General features: G+C 56.5%; 3 protein-coding genes across 3 annotated transcripts; all 3 read right to left on the reverse strand.

Annotated features, from left to right (window-relative positions):
* Positions 1 to 3,122: 3,122 nt before the first annotated feature.
* Positions 3,123 to 4,016, reverse strand: LMJF_29_2120 (conserved hypothetical protein; the record flags this gene model as incomplete). The annotated part of the gene is made up of 1 exon (XM_003722247.1): positions 3,123 to 4,016. One exon carries the CDS (start codon positions 4,014 to 4,016, stop codon positions 3,123 to 3,125), a length of 894 nt encoding a protein of 297 aa, XP_003722295.1.
* Positions 4,017 to 6,198: 2,182 nt separating this feature from the next.
* LMJF_29_2130 (conserved hypothetical protein) lies at positions 6,199 to 7,629 on the reverse strand (the record flags this gene model as incomplete). The annotated part of the gene is made up of 1 exon (XM_003722248.1): positions 6,199 to 7,629. One exon carries the CDS (start codon positions 7,627 to 7,629, stop codon positions 6,199 to 6,201), a length of 1,431 nt encoding a protein of 476 aa, XP_003722296.1.
* Positions 7,630 to 10,567: 2,938 nt separating this feature from the next.
* LMJF_29_2140 (C-8 sterol isomerase-like protein) lies at positions 10,568 to 11,239 on the reverse strand (the record flags this gene model as incomplete). Its single annotated transcript, XM_003722249.1, has 1 exon — positions 10,568 to 11,239. One exon carries the CDS (start codon positions 11,237 to 11,239, stop codon positions 10,568 to 10,570), a length of 672 nt encoding a protein of 223 aa, XP_003722297.1.
* Positions 11,240 to 16,549: the final 5,310 nt, after the last annotated feature.

Consider the following 16,549-nt stretch of genomic DNA (forward strand, 5'->3'; position numbering starts at 1 on the left):
AGCCGACAAACACATAAGCATATATATATATATGTATATATATATATAGGCAATAAAAAAAGGAAGGAAAGCAAAAGACAGCGGGGGGGGGGGAAGAGGGCGAACGGAGAATGCAGGCTGGAACGTGTTTGGTGCGATTTTTTTTGTGCTCTGTGATGTACAGAATGCGCTTGCGTAGGCTCTCCTTCCCCCTTTTTTGTCGTTTTTCTCTTGTTTTTTTTTTGTCTGAGCGATAACCATATATATATATATATATATACATATATACATGTATATGTATATGTATATATATATATGTATATTATGTGTGTATGTACGTGTGTGTGTGTGTATGTGTGTGTTGGTGAAACGATTTCTCTCGTTCTTTGTACGGTGGAGCGGCAGCAGAGCGCGTGCAAAAACAACAACAACAAAGCACTGGAAGGAAAGGGATACGAGAAGAGCAACACTGTGAGGGAAACCAAAAGCGAGCAAAAAAAGGATGCAAGGGGGATGTCTGCAAATGATGGGAAATGCACCAACCCCTTTTTATTTTCTCGATTTTTTTTCGTTTCATGCAAGCGGTCCCCCAACACAAACACACACACATATATATATATACTCCTCAGGCGATGCATGCGCGTGCGAGTAGGTCGGGTGTCGAAATCCGCAATAGCGAAGTCCCCCCGCCCCCAAAGCAAAAAAATATGTTTTAGTCATCATAGCAGATCAGGCGTGGGCGCGGTGGAGAAGGTTGGGGTCAAGAAGGGCAAGGGCGGCGGTAGAAGAAGAGGGCACAGAGAGAGAGAGAGAGAGATGGATATTGTGGCAATGCACCGCATGTTCGTTTATGCTTGTCTGAGAAGACGATTAGGCGACCATAAAAGGGAAAAAGGATAGGGAGGGCCTGCCGCTACTTGTCCCGTGCCTCCTAACCACCACCACCACCACGTCAAGAGTCGCATTTATCACGCCTGGTAAGACCGCTTGGTTTTGGGGGGCTGCTGTGAACTCGTAGACCGTGTAACGTCTCATCACAAGGAAGACAAGCTGAGGCACACACACACACTCAAAAAAAGAGGCGGGTAATCACATATGCCCCTCTTTTCGTATTTCCCGAAGCGCGTGCACCGCCGCACTCTCTCTGTTCCCGAACCACAACTTCCTTTCAGTTCCTTTTCTTCTCATAAGATGTCACGAGACGGCCAAAAAGCAGTCCCCCCCCCCTCGGTGCGCTGTCTTCATCACAAGTGGAGAACGGAAGTCGAACACCGCGCAGACGCTTCAGGGTATGTGTGTGTGTGTGTGTGTGCGTGTGCGTGCTTGCGCCTTGACACGCGAGCCAAGCGAACAGGCGCAGACAACAGCGAAGCAAGAACACATGTGTGTGTGTGTGTGTGTGTGTGTGTGTGTGTGTGTGCATAACCACGAAACGGGATAAGGGGCCAGCACGACGGAAGCAAAGAAAAGCACAGGCATCCGCTCTCTCCACTAGACCGAAATAAAGACTTGGTGAAGCGCGACAATGGGGTCGTAGGCACCGGGCGGAATAGAATAGGGGTACAACTAGCTGCAGGCATTTTCTGTGGCCTTCAGATTAGCCCCCTCCCCCAGCCTGCGAAAAAAAAAAACGTCGCTCGGCTAACCAGACCTCGCTCACTCGCCACCACCAACACATCCTGCTCGAAGCACCTCAGAGCAGCTCTCATCCAACCTTTTTCTCAATCCCTGCCGTTTCGCCACTCGTGCTTTCCGCATCTCTCGCCCCGCAAACAACTCTGCACAATGAGCAGCAACACGAAGAAAAAGAGGGCCATTGAAGGGCCTCGCATACAAAAGAAAACCCTCGACCACCACGACAACAACCCCACACACGAACATCATCAGAAAAGTCGCAACAGTTCAGCGACGGACACTCTCTTCCGCCTGCGTCTGAGTGGGCGACCCGCATCGGGCGCACAACGTGCGTGTTTCCCGCACACGCAGCGCCTTGCCTGGGATCCCATCCTCACCTTCCTCTTCCAGCCCTGTCTCACTGAACACGATATGGCGCACCCTCCGCCATGCACGACATACACGAGCATATACATACGCATCGCTCTTTCTCTCGCGCCAGCATGTCCTTCTATCGTGAGCAGCTCAGCGAATACGCGCATGCAGCCGCAGCCCGCCTGCCTCTGCTGCGCCGCCGCTGAATCCTCGTCGTCCAGCACGAGCCGGCTGCCGACAAGTCGGGTCATGCACCCTGCATTCTCGTCCTTCCCCGCATACGTGCCGCGCCACCAGCGCCGCAAGGACACTCGCGCCCGCTGCACGCCGATGCGCACACGTGTTGAGCCGTCGACACGATTCGTAGCGGGCGGGCCCCGACGCGATCATCGTGGCCGCACATCTCTTCGACACACCGCCAGCCCAGACCTGTCCGCCGACACCAAGAGTCCGAGGCCCACACACGAGGCGCTGGATCTGAGCTCTTGGCCTCCGCAGAGCGCTGCGTGCCGCACTCCGATACCGCGGTATCGGGGTGGCCGGCAGCCTCAGGGGATAAGCAATCGCTCATGATAATGAAAGTGATGGTGGTGCACAGCTCTAAAGGCAATCATATATTAGAACTTGCCCACTCGTACGCACACACGGACACGAAGAGAAAGAGAGCACACCACCCGGTGAAAACAAAAACGGCAGCATGCAGCGCGCATGCAGACCTTATCTTGGGGCTCGTGCAGAGAGAAGCACCATAACGGACCTCGCGTCGTCCCAAGGATACCTCGAGAGTGAAAAAGGAAGGTGGGGTAGTATGCCCTCGGTTACACGTACGACGGTGTGCTATGTACCGTCTTTACACGTGCTTGCTCTTTGTAGCCCGCTCTCCCGCTCTCGCTACTCTGATCCTCTCTTCATGCGCTGCGGTGTCACAGCGGCAGCGCGCATCACAGCAGTCCGCACAGTCCATACAGCGCGCTGGCTTCGTCGAAGGCGACGTGTTCCCTCGCGCCCAGCAATTGGTTCGATCCGTGCTTGTCGCTTCAACGCGTGTTGCACACCACCTTCACAGCCGCTCACTGCCTCTTCCGTTACCACCATCTCTAGCTGCCAAGTTGCGCGTTGCGCCATCGCACGCGGAGCACATGTCTGTTTCTCTCTCACGCCCAACGCGCCGCTACATAGCTGAGGCCGAACACGGAACCGATGCCGGCGGCGTTGGACACGGTGGTGTGAAGCAGCGCTGGCGCATGTGCGTAAGCGCCGAAAAAGACCTCCGTCTGCACGTAGCTCAACACTGCGGTACACATGCAAAAGATGCCCGCACCCAACAATTTTGCGTGCGTTGTTACCGCAGACTGACCACAGATCGCACCGCCGCCGGCAGCACTCATGCTGCTGCCTTGGCCGCAGGACCTTGCGCGCAGTGCACCCGCCAAGCACAGCAGCGGCGTCGCGACGCCGATCACGAAGCCCATTACGGCGGGTACGCCGACGTTTGTGACCGCCTCGCTTGTCGTAGGCGGCTCTAGTCGGGAGTAGCCGAGCTCCTCGACCATCATCAAGTTGGCGAACACCGTCTTCTGTCGCGCAAAGATACGGGTAACAATGAGTGCCTCCTCCTCCGTCAGCCCCTGGCTCTTGTAGATGGACAGCATCTCCTGAACTTCGCCGGACAAGTGATTCTCAATCTCCCACATCTCACGCCGAAATTCTAGGTCGTAGATGGCTCGCTCAAAGTAGAAGGAGCTAGTGGACACGTACGCCAAGCACAAACCGCCAGCCACCGTCCACAGAATCATGCACGGCGCGTCCCTCACGCCGCGCACACGACCCAGCATTTGTGGCGCGCCCACAGCCACGGCGACGGCCCCTGCCGCCGTGCACAGACCCGCGAGGCCGGAGAGCACCATGGCTCGATTGCGCATGGCGCCGTTCTTGCGGATATCCACGTTGAATGTCTCCATCTTGGCGCCGTGAATCTCGATCGATTTCTCGGGGTTGCCGTAGGCGCACCGCGCCTGGTACTGTCGGTCGTTACCATAGTCTATCATGGCTACGCAACAGCCGGAGGAGAGTGCCAGTCAAGTCGAAGAAAGGAGAAGGGGGCGGGGTGCGTGGCAGGGAAGGCTTCGAATCAAAGGACGCGATCACGACGCTGGTGGAAAGAGAAAGTCAGACACGAGATCACAATGCACGTCACTGCACGCCAATAACGATACAAGATGGCGAAAGGAGGCCGCCGGCACACGAGAAGAAGGCGAAAACCCGGTAGGAAAGAGAAGGAACACGCCGGCAAGACAACAGCGTTGCGAAGCGAAGAAGTGTCTGCGCCGTCCACCAGCTGCGCTCTCTGTGCGTGTGTGTGTGTGTGGGGGGGGCAATGAATGGGGGTTAGATGTAGGCGCCTGTGTGCGTGTACAGCACCCTTCGTGTACGTTCGTGAATTGTTCGAAAGAGAAACAAGACGAAGGCGGAGGCAGGTGTGTGCGTGTGTGTGTGTGTGTGTGTGTGTGTGCGCGCGCATGCACGTACCAGCGGGCGTTTGAAGAGGGAGGGGGAACCGGCAAACAGCGCTCGTGCAAGACGCATGTGAAAATCAAAAAGGGAAGTGATCGGGCGAAGGGGCGTTGGGAGGCGAGCGGCGAGTGAAGCGCTCCGCGCTCACAAGTGCGGCAAGCGCCAACTGTGGAGACAACCCGCGAACACCCACATATGTGGGAGAAAAGAGGTGGGAGCGGAGACGCATACAGACACTGCGGCTGTGGACCAGACCTTGCTGTAGATTCGCCCGGTCCAACTCGTCCAAAACGCGAAAGCGGAATGCAGCTCGAGTGTCTGCAACAACCAGCGCGAACGTAAGGAGCACATCTGTACACACAGGAAGCGCTACAAGAGCAGAAACGATGTAGGGAAGACATGCGCGAGAAAAAAATGTCCGACACACGGACGCCGTCGATAAACGAAGAAAAATAAGAACTGTGACGCCTTTTGAATGCGGCTGAGTGGGCGACCCGCATCGGGCGCACAACGTGCGTGTTTCCCGCACACGCAGCGCCTTGCCTGGGATCCCATCCTCACCTTCCTCTTCCAGCCCTGTCTCACTGAACACGATATGGCGCACCCTCCGCCATGCACGACATACACGAGCATATACATACGCATCGCTCTTTCTCTCGCGCCAGCATGTCCTTCTATCGTGAGCAGCTCAGCGAATACGCGCATGCAGCCGCAGCCCGCCTGCCTCTGCTGCGCCGCCGCTGAATCCTCGTCGTCCAGCACGAGCCGGCTGCCGACAAGTCGGGTCATGCACCCTGCATTCTCGTCCTTCCCCGCATACGTGCCGCGCCACCAGCGCCGCAAGGACACTCGCGCCCGCTGCACGCCGATGCGCACACGTGTTGAGCCGTCGACACGATTCGTAGCGGGCGGGCCCCGACGCGATCATCGTGGCCGCACATCTCTTCGACACACCGCCAGCCCAGACCTGTCCGCCGACACCAAGAGTCCGAGGCCCACACACGAGGCGCTGGATCTGAGCTCTTGGCCTCCGCAGAGCGCTGCGTGCCGCACTCCGATACCGCGGTATCGGGGTGGCCGGCAGCCTCAGGGCATTCGTTTTCGAACCGGAATAAAAAGTCACGTGCACATCCACATCCAACCATAGACAAACTTGTAGGCAGACGCACGCCGGCGGTGGTAGTGCCGTGCTCCATTGTGTGAGTCTCTTCTGAGTCAGCCCCGTTGTTTGCCATGATATTTCACATGTAGCGCGCATTCAAGCCGTGCCTCTCCCGCGCGACGACGCCTAAAAGCAGCGGAAGAAATAAAAAGTAGCAGAATGATGTCAGAAAAACAAAAGGGCGAGCACGAGGAGGAAGATGACATGGCGCACAAAACAATTGTCACACAAGAACGCGCTCGACATTACTCGCGTCAGCACGTGCTACAGGTGAAAGGTGCTCACTCCTCATAAACCAGGCACAAGGTCGCCTTGATGGCCACCACTCCACCGCCACCGCCTCGCCACGGCACCCCCGCGCTTACCCACCACCAAACGCAGATACGTAAGTGCACACTCGCAGGGGGAGAAAGAGAGAGACGAAGACGGAGGTGAGGGGCTCAAGTGCAGTGGGTGAGCGAGACAGAGAGCTGATGCTGCCACCTCCACCACCACATTAAGAACGCCGCCCCCCCCTCCCGCCGTCTTTTCGTCGTACATGGTACTGGGCCACCTCACGGGGCGGGCATGAGGTAGTCCCAGTTGTTGTGGTGGACCATGATAAAACGGATGCCGAGTGGGAGGTCGACGAGGTCAGCCGCGCCGGTGAAGTCGTTGTACTCCATATAAACAAACTTGACAGATTCGGGCAGCTGCGTGAGGTTCACCTTGCCGCTGAAGTGATTGTGGCCAATGTCGAGGTACTGCAACTGCTGCGGCAGTGCCGAAAGGTCGACCTCACCCGTGAAGTGGTTTTCAGAGATATCAAGGCGGCGCAGAGTGCGTGGGAGTTCGCTTGTGCGCAGGCCACCCTGTATCACGTTGCTGTTGAGATGCAGCAACTCTATATTCTCGGGGAGTTGAGTGAACACGGCGCCATCGAGGAGGTTGTGCGACAAATCGATCACCTTCAGTTTCGTGCAGTTACGAAGGTCAGGGAGGGTGCCTGTCAGGCTGCACCTGGCAAGGTACAGTTCTGCGAGGCTGAAGCCACTTTCGCTACACACACTTTGCAGCTGCGAGGCAGACAGAGGTGACACTGGCTTGCTGCTTTCCAGGCCGGACACATCCAGCGTCTTTAGCTGATTCCGTGCAGACAGCAGCATGTCGAGGGTCAGAGCGACACCGGTGAAGCTGATATTGAGCAGCGAGAGAAACGCCGGCGCAGTCTCCAATACCTCCCTGACCGTGGAGTGAGCCAGTTGTGTGTACGAGAGCTGCAGCGATTGGAGGTTGCGCGGCAGCTCGCGGAGATCGATGACCAAGTCTGGATTGCCGGAAAGGCTCAACACCTGCAGCTGCTCCAGCTGGGGCGTCGTCGCTGTCACCTCTGCCTTCACGAGAGCGCAGTTGTAACATTGCAAAACGCGAAGATGAGCCAAGGGCCCCTTCACAACTCCCCCCTCGCCACTCTGTGGGACCCGAAGAATCGAGTCGGACTCCCACTCCACGTTTGTCGCCACGAATTCCTCAAGGTTCGCAGGTAAGCTGGAGAGCACGAGTGGCTGCCTCAGCCTCGAGTCCCCGATGCGGATCCGCTTCACCGACTTGGGGTACTCGTCCCACTTCACAGTTCCGCCGCGCATGCCCTTGATGACCGCCTCCTCGAGAGCGCCGGTCACGCGGTTGCAGCGGTACAGCGCCGATCGGCACATGTCGAAGCCCCTCGTTGTGTCCTTGAGCGCGGACTCTACCTCCTTCTGCAGCTCAGGGTCGTCGATCGCGCGCTGCAGAGCCTGTAGCGCCTGAACAGATTCGTAACGATTCTTCGCGCTCATGTGCGCCTTGCCGGGAAAAAACTTGCCCACCTCCAGCGCGCTGACTTCACAACAAAGAGCACAAAACAGCGCGATTGCGATGGCACAGCAGAGCGCGCTGGTGCAGCCACTAAGGCGGCGGTGTGGGGTGACCGGGCCGCGCGCCATCCTCACAGCTGCCGGGTTCATCCGACTTGAAGAAAGCACAGCTTTGCAGACCCCGGCGAGGCTCTTGTGGGGATATTGTCTCTCTCGCTTCTGTCACCTGTGACCGATCGCTGTAGATGTCAGACGCCGCTCGTCGATGCACAGCGTTTCGCGCCGACGATAAAACGATTCGCACAACCAAGAATATTATATAAACACATACAAGTGTGTGTATATATATATGTATATGTATATATATCTTTATATATGTATAGTACGCACATATATACTATATACCGTGAGGCACGCAGCAAAAGACGGAAACAGAGAAGTCTGAGCACGCCAAAACGCACGTGCGTGAACGCGTGTACAACCGCACGTCGCGCATAAAGAGGATGAGGCGAATGATCAGCGAAGAGCACCAAAACACACAATACATACACGCAAAACGTAGGCGCACTTCAACGGAGGATGTAAGTGCCTTACAAGCAATGACAAAAAAAAAGAAAAAGGTGAGAGAGGCGAACACTACAGCAGCAGAAGCACACGCTAATGTGTAAGCGATGAGCAATAAGCGTGAAGGTCGCACCTTGCACCGAAGGATGGGTGGAGAGAAACAAACGGAACGCGAGCGTGGCTTTCGGGTGCGAATGCTCGTCGATGGGGAAGAGGGAGAGGGAGGGGGGAGGGGAGGCTGGAAACGGCAGCAACGAGTGCGCAAGAGAGAAAGAGAGGGAGGGAGGTGAGAGTGTTTGACGCCAAGTTGCTGCAAGGAGGAGGGAGGCTGGTCCCTACACTGCGCAATACAAAAAAAAACAGACTGGCGCGCACAGAGGAAAGAAAAGGTGATAAAGGAGAGGACCTTCTCCGAAGCATGCGAACACTGCCTGACGACGCCACATCTTTTCAGTCAATCCTCGCGGGAGAAACAAAGTGAGGGCGGGGGAGGGGGGAGCAACGCAACGTGCTCCACCACGAGAAGGCCGACACTCACGTGGGCGGCGCAGGTGCCTTTCGCGAATACATTTGCACATGACAACCAGAATTGTACGGCGCCACTCGGAATAGCGCGCCGAGCCCGGTTTCGGGCAGCCATAAAAGCGAGGAGAACATCACCTCTTACCAACATCTTTCACGAAACCCAACAAGCTCGTGAGTTGGCGTTTCTGGTTGCTTTGGTTCTCTCTTTGGTTGCGACACCACTCGTCTCTCACCGCCCCACAAATACAGAATCGAGGCCTCCCTGCAGCTTCCGGAAGCTGAATAAAAAAAGTGGGTAAAGACTTACATGAACGAAAACTACCAAAGAGGGAGGAGGATACAGACATGCATACACGAATAGCTGCCCTCGCAGTACACAGAAACTCCAAAAGCAGTGCACACTTTTGCCGCAGCAGGCAACGTCTAGCTCATTCCCCCACATGTACAGCACAGAACCAGCCGATGCACAACCGCCATCCAGAACCTCTGTGCATATGCAGTACCCCCCGCACAACCACAAGCGCTCACCACTGCAGCCATAGCCCGCCAAAAAATCCAAGTATTGAGTCACAGCACACAATTGTAGACCCCTTCCCTTCATTGCATCAAATCGTACCGCCAGCAGCTCAGCGAATACGCGCATGCAGCCGCAGCCCGCCTGCCTCTGCTGCGCCGCCGCTGAATCCTCGTCGTCCAGCACGAGCCGGCTGCCGACAAGTCGGGTCATGCACCCTGCATTCTCGTCCTTCCCCGCATACGTGCCGCGCCACCAGCGCCGCAAGGACACTCGCGCCCGCTGCACGCCGATGCGCACACGTGTTGAGCCGTCGACACGATTCGTAGCGGGCGGGCCCCGACGCGATCATCGTGGCCGCACATCTCTTCGACACACCGCCAGCCCAGACCTGTCCGCCGACACCAAGAGTCCGAGGCCCACACACGAGGCGCTGGATCTGAGCTCTTGGCCTCCGCAGAGCGCTGCGTGCCGCACTCCGATACCGCGGTATCGGGGTGGCCAACAGCAGACAAGCAAGCCAAAGAAAAAGAGCAGTGGGAACAGCGGAAGCCACAACTTTTTTTCATGGCTCTTTTTGTCTGTGCTTTAACCCTCTTCTGCTTTACGGTGGCCTAATTGGTGACGGGGGGGGAGTAGGGTGGACACACCTCTCCGTGCGTGGCATCGCAGGGCCCAGTACACCCCTCGCCTCACGCTCTGTGTGGGGAAGCTACGCAGCCCCCACCCCCTATCCCCGCCAACGCCGAGCCACATCAGGTGGTGAAAACTTCACGCACCTTGGACATGGCGGGCGATATCAGACCGCTTGACCGCTATGCATGTCGGCGGTCAGGTGGTGGACATCGTTGCGCTGGAGCGGCCAGCGACCGTGCACACGCTTGTGCCGTCCATGTGGTGCGCGAAGTGTTCGCGCGACTCGAACACATCCCACCCCCGGCCCTCCCACTGCCTGCTGGTGTGGGGAGCCTGAGTGCGCGACCGCGAGGGATGCGCCAGATGGGGACCGGCACAATGGGTGGCGCGGCTGTGAGGTGACCTGCTGAGCGGCGGTGACGGGTGGGGTCTGCTGCAGGGGGGGGTGCGTGCTCCGATGATGGCGTCGGCGCACGCTCTAGCGCGTGTGTCCACGGCTGCGTCGCACCACGCGATGGGGCCTGTGGCAGGCCGGGGGTGGGTGGAGTGGCGTGCAACTCATGTCGCATGGCAGAGAGCGTGGGGGACACCTTGACGGGGAGGAAATGTCTGTGTCCTTTGTAAGGAGGGGAGGGGAGGGGACGGGGAGTGCTCTGATGCTCTATGTAGTTTTTTTTGGTTTTGCTCATCCGCTGCTCCGTTTGCGACTGCGGAGTCGTCCACTGCCCATGTGCGGGCGCCTGTGTCGTTGTGTGGCCACTGCTTTAGCGAGCCGTCACCGTCAGCAGTGCGCAGCCCGTCCGTTTTCGCCGTTCGTGACTCTCCGTCGCGGGGGGAAGGCGTCGTGGGTCAAATTTTGCCCATCAATGTATTCGCGATCATGTTGCCGGCGCTTTCCATCACCGTCTGGTAGATGGTCACCACATCCAGCGTGGAGCTGAACATGTCAGCGAAGCCGAAAAACAGCATCGATACGATATTGCCGCGGGCGTACTCGAGCGCCCAGCACTCGTCGGGCATGCGGTACTGCTTCGCCGCGCCGCGTGGCAAGATGTGCTGATCTCCTGGGCGGTAAACCTCCCTCTCTTCCACCCCAGGCAGCGCTGCCCACTGCTCGCCAACGAGGATGTTGAAGAAGTCGTCAGCCCAGAAGAAGCGACCCGTGTGCCCCTCCGTGCCGACAGAGGAGCCAAAGATAATCAGGTACTCTGAGAAGGAGCAGTGCAGCACCGTCATGGACCCCATAGCCCCGCCTGCGTTGTTCCAGAGCCAGCGGCCCGTGTATCGCGTCGTTTTCGGGTAGTTCTCCAGGATCAGACGAATGGTCTCACCTGTTACCTGTTTTGCCGTCGCATTGCCCCCGTTTGCCGCATTGGCGGTGGCAATACTCTGCTGCACAATCTGCTGCAGGCGCACGGGGTCGTACACCCAATGCGATGGTTGATCCACGTACGCGAAAAAGGCTATGACAACCGCGACGACACCGATCAAGAAAAGGGTGGTGCACTTGAACGACGTCATTTGCTTGGATATCGCGTTGGGGCCTTCTTTTTCCGCTTCCTCGCTGCGTCAGCGTATGTTTTGTTGGGGTGCGCGCCTGCCAGCGACTCTGCACGTGGGGATCCACGTTTGAGCTGCGGCGACAACGGCGCGTAGTCCTCTAGCGGACAGCAAGCAATAGCGAGAACGAAAGAAGCGCTCGACGAGGGCGTGAAAGTTGCCAGACCAATTCCTTCAAAAAACAAAAGGCGTGAGAGTGCGGACGTCGCCAGAGGGCAGAAGAAAGAGAGGGAGGGAGGGGGGTGCAGTGAGACGTGTCAGAGATGAGCGGCCGATCGGGGACGGGTAAAAGGAGCTGACGACAACAAGAGCAAGACAGCGGAAAGAAACTACAAGGAGGCGCGGTGCGCCGAAGTGATCGAGAGAATTCCTCGCCGTGTTGTCTCCCCCCCCCCGCATGTTAATGGCATTGTACGCAGTGCGTTGCACATCCAAGTGACGCGAGGCGCGCACCACATTCGAAGCCATCGTCAGCACGTGCGAAAGAGGAGGAGAGAGCGACAGACAAGAATGAGATCGAAGAGGACGGAGAAAACACGTTGAGGCGTGTAAGGTGGTGGGCTGATTGCCCAGGAGACGGGAGGGGTGCAAAGACGTGTGCGCCGATACGACTCCCCACGCATCATGCGGAGGAGAGCACTGCACAAGCACCTACACCCAGGCACAAAAAGCGCTCCCCCGGACGAGGAGCGGATCGACAGCCTGTCATGGCCCTCATAAAATGAGGGGCGTACCGCTCTGTTCGGTTGCCTCTCGCCACTGGCATCGGCAAGGAGGGGAGTGACAGTGGCTGCGCGTGAGAGGTGCGCGGGTGGGTGTGCGGGCTCCTCCGAAAGGAGGCGCTTGCACAAGGGAAGAAGGGGGAAGAGAGAGGTATGGTTTTGCTCGCCCTCACCTCTCCACCGCTTCGCATGTCTCTGTTTAGTACGCCTCAGTTACTCAGTCAACACACACGCGCACCCGCACACACGCACTCAGGCGCCATCACACGCAGAAACAGAAACCGAAGCAGAAAAGGGAAGGGGAAAAATAAGCAGAACGGAGGGCCATCGCTCTCAGCATCGAACACCGACACCGGCATATGCGGATGCGCCAGTGCATGCTTTACCAACAATAGTGGTAATAAAAGGACACAAGACAACGCAGACACAAACTGCCTCCATTTCGTTGCCCAAAAACGTGGTGGGCAGGAATTGGGGCAGACAACACGTTCAGACACAGAAACGAAAACCTGACAACAACAACAAAAAGCGAGCGAACCAACAATGGGATGACGAAAGGAAAGGGAAAGAGCGAAGGTGAGCCACACGCACATCGGTAGGTGACTGAGAAAGTCTTAAAGAGGTACAAGAACACAGGCTTTGCAGGCGTACACGAAACAGACATCGGACATCACATAACAGCGGACACTCCACATCAGAAAAGGAGCGGAAAGGAAGTCGGAGGCGGAGAACAATAAAGAACGGCGGAGCTTGCTAGGGCACATAGGAGCGCAAAGAACACGCGAGCAGCTAGCAAAAAAAAAGGAGAGCAACGGCACAAACACATACACACACACACGCATGCACACCACACCGCAGAGGAATACAGAGTAAACAGAATGAAGATGGAAAAAGAAGGAAGAAACACACACACACACACACACAGGATGGGAGGGAGGTAGGGGCGGGATCAGGATGAAGCAGCTGGCATTTAGGTCGTTGGGTGTCTTCCTCTTCGGTATTTTTTTCTTTGCTTGGCTTTCCCGACGCCACCAGATCCCCTTCTCCTCTAAGGCAGGAGCATGCACACGCACGTCTCTCGATCCGGTACTTCCTTTTTCACTGAATGGATAGGAGGGGGGGGAACGAGGAACCCATTGAAACGAGGCGGGGGCACGTCGGCCAATGTATGAGACAAAACGATGGGGTTGCCTCAGCCTATTTTTTCCCTCTGCGGTGTCCATGTGTTCTAGAGCGTCGTACACAAAGCTGTCGAGAAGAATAAGGGAAGGGGGAGGGGCAGACGGGGTACCGGAGGAGAAGCGAGACACGACGTACGCACTTGAGAGGTGACGCACACGCATATCCGCATCAACAATGAAGATCAACACAGACACACACACACACACACACACACACACACACACACCGAGACACGCGAAAGAAAAACGGAGAAGGGAAGAAGTGTCGAGCGTCCATACCGGAGTGCGAGTGAGCAAGGACATGTGCAGAGACGCAGGAGGGGCGGCAAAAAAAAAGGAAACGGCAAGCGGAGGAGTCAGCGTTCTGCTGGTGCTGCTGCCTTCTTCAGAAACGAAAACTTTGGAAGGACAAATAAATCCGACAAAAGAGAAGCAGGGGAGAAGAAGGGGCGGCGAATGACGTGACCCGCGCAAAATCAGCGCGCACTCGCACCGAAGAAAAACGAAGAGAGAGAGAGAGAGAAACCACACGCCAACACAAAAAGAGGAAGCACAAGATAAGGAAAATCAATAAAGGAGGAGGAGAAGGGGGGCTGCTGATCAATGCACATACACAGCAGGTAGCAGGAGAGTCGCACGCGCCGAGAGATGAAGGGAGGGCAATGGGAGAGTGGAGGAGATAAGACGGAGGGGGAGGGGGTGAAAAGACTGCCACAAAGGTGAAAGAAAAAAAAAGGTCTCAGTAGGCCGGCAAAGTGGTGGACGTTGTCATGAATGTGGGACGGGAGAGAGTAACGGAGAAAAGCGTGCTACCCGCAGTTGGAACACGGACTACTGGACACTCACAAAACACACACACACACATTCACGCGCATGATTCCTTAACCACAACTATGCGGAATTCACAGAAGAGCGAAAAAAAGGGAGAGACATTGTTCGTTGAACTGCAGGGACAAGAGAACCAGCAAGCCTGCAGTCCCCCTTTCCTCGCCTCTCGCTCTGTTCTTCCCCTTGAGACCACAGCATGCATGTGTAAGAAGCTGACAGCACTGCCTTAATTCTGTTCCGCCTCTCTCCTCCAGTTGCATGCCTCGTTCATCTCCCCACCCTCCCTCTCCCTTCTCCCTTACCCCACTCCTTACTCACTGCTCAGTCGTACTTCCGACCGTCTCGCTCTGAGTAGCGCTCTCTTTTTCCCGCTTTCTCGGCTCGTTGCCACGGCCCCCAGCACACACACACACACACACACTCAAGGCCAACGAAAATGAAGAAACACGCAACGGACTTTGCACAACACACACACACACACACACACACACACACACACTCAAGGCCAACGAAAATGAAGAAACACGCAACGGACTTTGCACAACACACACACACACACACACACACACACAAGACACGAGCACATGTACACAGAGTGAAAATTCCTTGACGCATTCCGATTGGTGGCCAAAGAGTGCGAAAAAAAAAAGAGAGAGACCGAGAGGGAAGGAGGAGGTCTCGGCGCGCAAGGGAGAGCGTCGAGACCGCCGAAGACCAAGCAAAGGACTGGAGCGGGGAAAAAAAAATGTGATAGACACGGTGTGCAGCAGCAAGGCTCGGAATGGCACGCACGTGCCTCCCAGGAAACGGATGAGAGAAACTGAGAGCCAACAGAGGTGAAATGATAATAGCAATAACGGTAGAGAACGAAAAACAACCAAAAAAAAAAGGTGTGCCGTCCAGCACCAACACGCCGCCGCTCTCCTCAATCATGTGAGGCGGGGTAAAGAGGAAAGGGGGGACGAAGGGGGCACACTCGAAGGACGAGGCAGCAGTGCTACGATACCCGGCGACACACACATACACACGCACGGACTCACGCAAGACGTAAACAAAAAAAAAGAGAAGAGCAAAACCTTTAAGAGGCATAAATAGGCAAATGCAGCGCTTGGCACTTATTCGTGTCCGAGACAGAAGGAAACAATGCAGTAAAGAGGCAACTGGAGTGTGTAAAGACACGTGGAGACGCAGAGGCAGACACACACGCAGACACGCGAAACAAAAAAAAAAGAACGACATCAACAGAAAGACCTCTAAAAAGCAGGTCTCAGATTCCTCTGTTCGCTTGTGTGTGTGTGTGTGTATATATTGGGGGAGGGGGCTCGTGGTATACGTGCGTGTGTTCTTGCCTGGCTGTGTCTACATCATCTGTGATACCGTCGCGTCTTCCTTGACGGTGCAAGCATCGAACCATGAAATCAATCGCATGGCATAGATGAAAGCGGCAGGCACAAAGAAAGTGAACCCGAGTAAAAGATGATTTTCACAGTTGTGCACCGGATCACCCGTTGATACTGCGGCAGCCCGTTGCACCACCACCACCACCACCACCGCCGCGCCAACGATCGGACCCCCTCCTCATACGGAGAAAGTGCGAAGAGGCTGGAGAGCAGACGACGGGTCGCAGCAGAAAAAAACTGAGAAAAACGCTCAAGCACCCAATCCGTGAAAACGCACACCACCGCTGACAACCCTCCATTTCACTTAAAGCACTGGTGCACCGCAACCACGCACAAGGGAAAGATAAACCAACACCTTCGGCTGACGGCCCCTACCGTGGACGCCTTGTTCACATCCGCCACGCCTTCCCTTTATTTCACGTGTGCGTTTGTGTGTATTATTACTGCGTTGGTTTGCCGTTCCTTCTGGGAGGGTGGGGATCGATGCTGGAAACCAACGCATACCTACACAGGCCAACACACAAACATAACCAAGTCTATGGTGTGCGAAGCCTGAGCCGGAGAAGCATTAGTAGAGGATAGTTTTTACAACACGTCCTCCATGTTTGCCACACGACAAGAGTGAAACCACACCGATCCCCGGCCTGCCACAGGCCCCATCGCGTGGTGCGACGCAGCCGTGGACACACGCGCTAGAGCGTGCGCCGACGCCATCATCGGAGCACGCACCCCCCCCCTGCAGCAGACCCCACCCGTCACCGCCGCTCAGCAGGTCACCTCACAGCCGCGCCACCCATTGTGCCGGTCCCCATCTGGCGCATCCCTCGCGGTCGCGCACTCAGGCTCCCCACACCAGCAGGCAGTGGGAGGGCCGGGGGTGGGATGTGTTCGAGTCGCGCGAACACTTCGCGCACCACATGGACGGCACAAGCGTGTGCACGGTCGCTGGCCGCTCCAGCGCAACGATGTCCACCACCTGACCGCCGACATGCATAGCGGTCAAGCGGTCTGATATCTCCACACACAGAGAGTGGGAGGGGGGGGGTACCTGGATCCATGACAGCGCACGCGCGAAGGTATTCCCCCGCCACCAAAAGAAGAGCACAAAGGGAGTAGTGGGTCTACCGAACAAAGAGGTGA

This window comes from Leishmania major, chromosome 29 (genome assembly GCF_000002725.2).
Source record: "Leishmania major strain Friedlin complete genome, chromosome 29".
NCBI classification, from domain to species: Eukaryota; Euglenozoa; class Kinetoplastea; order Trypanosomatida; family Trypanosomatidae; genus Leishmania; species Leishmania major.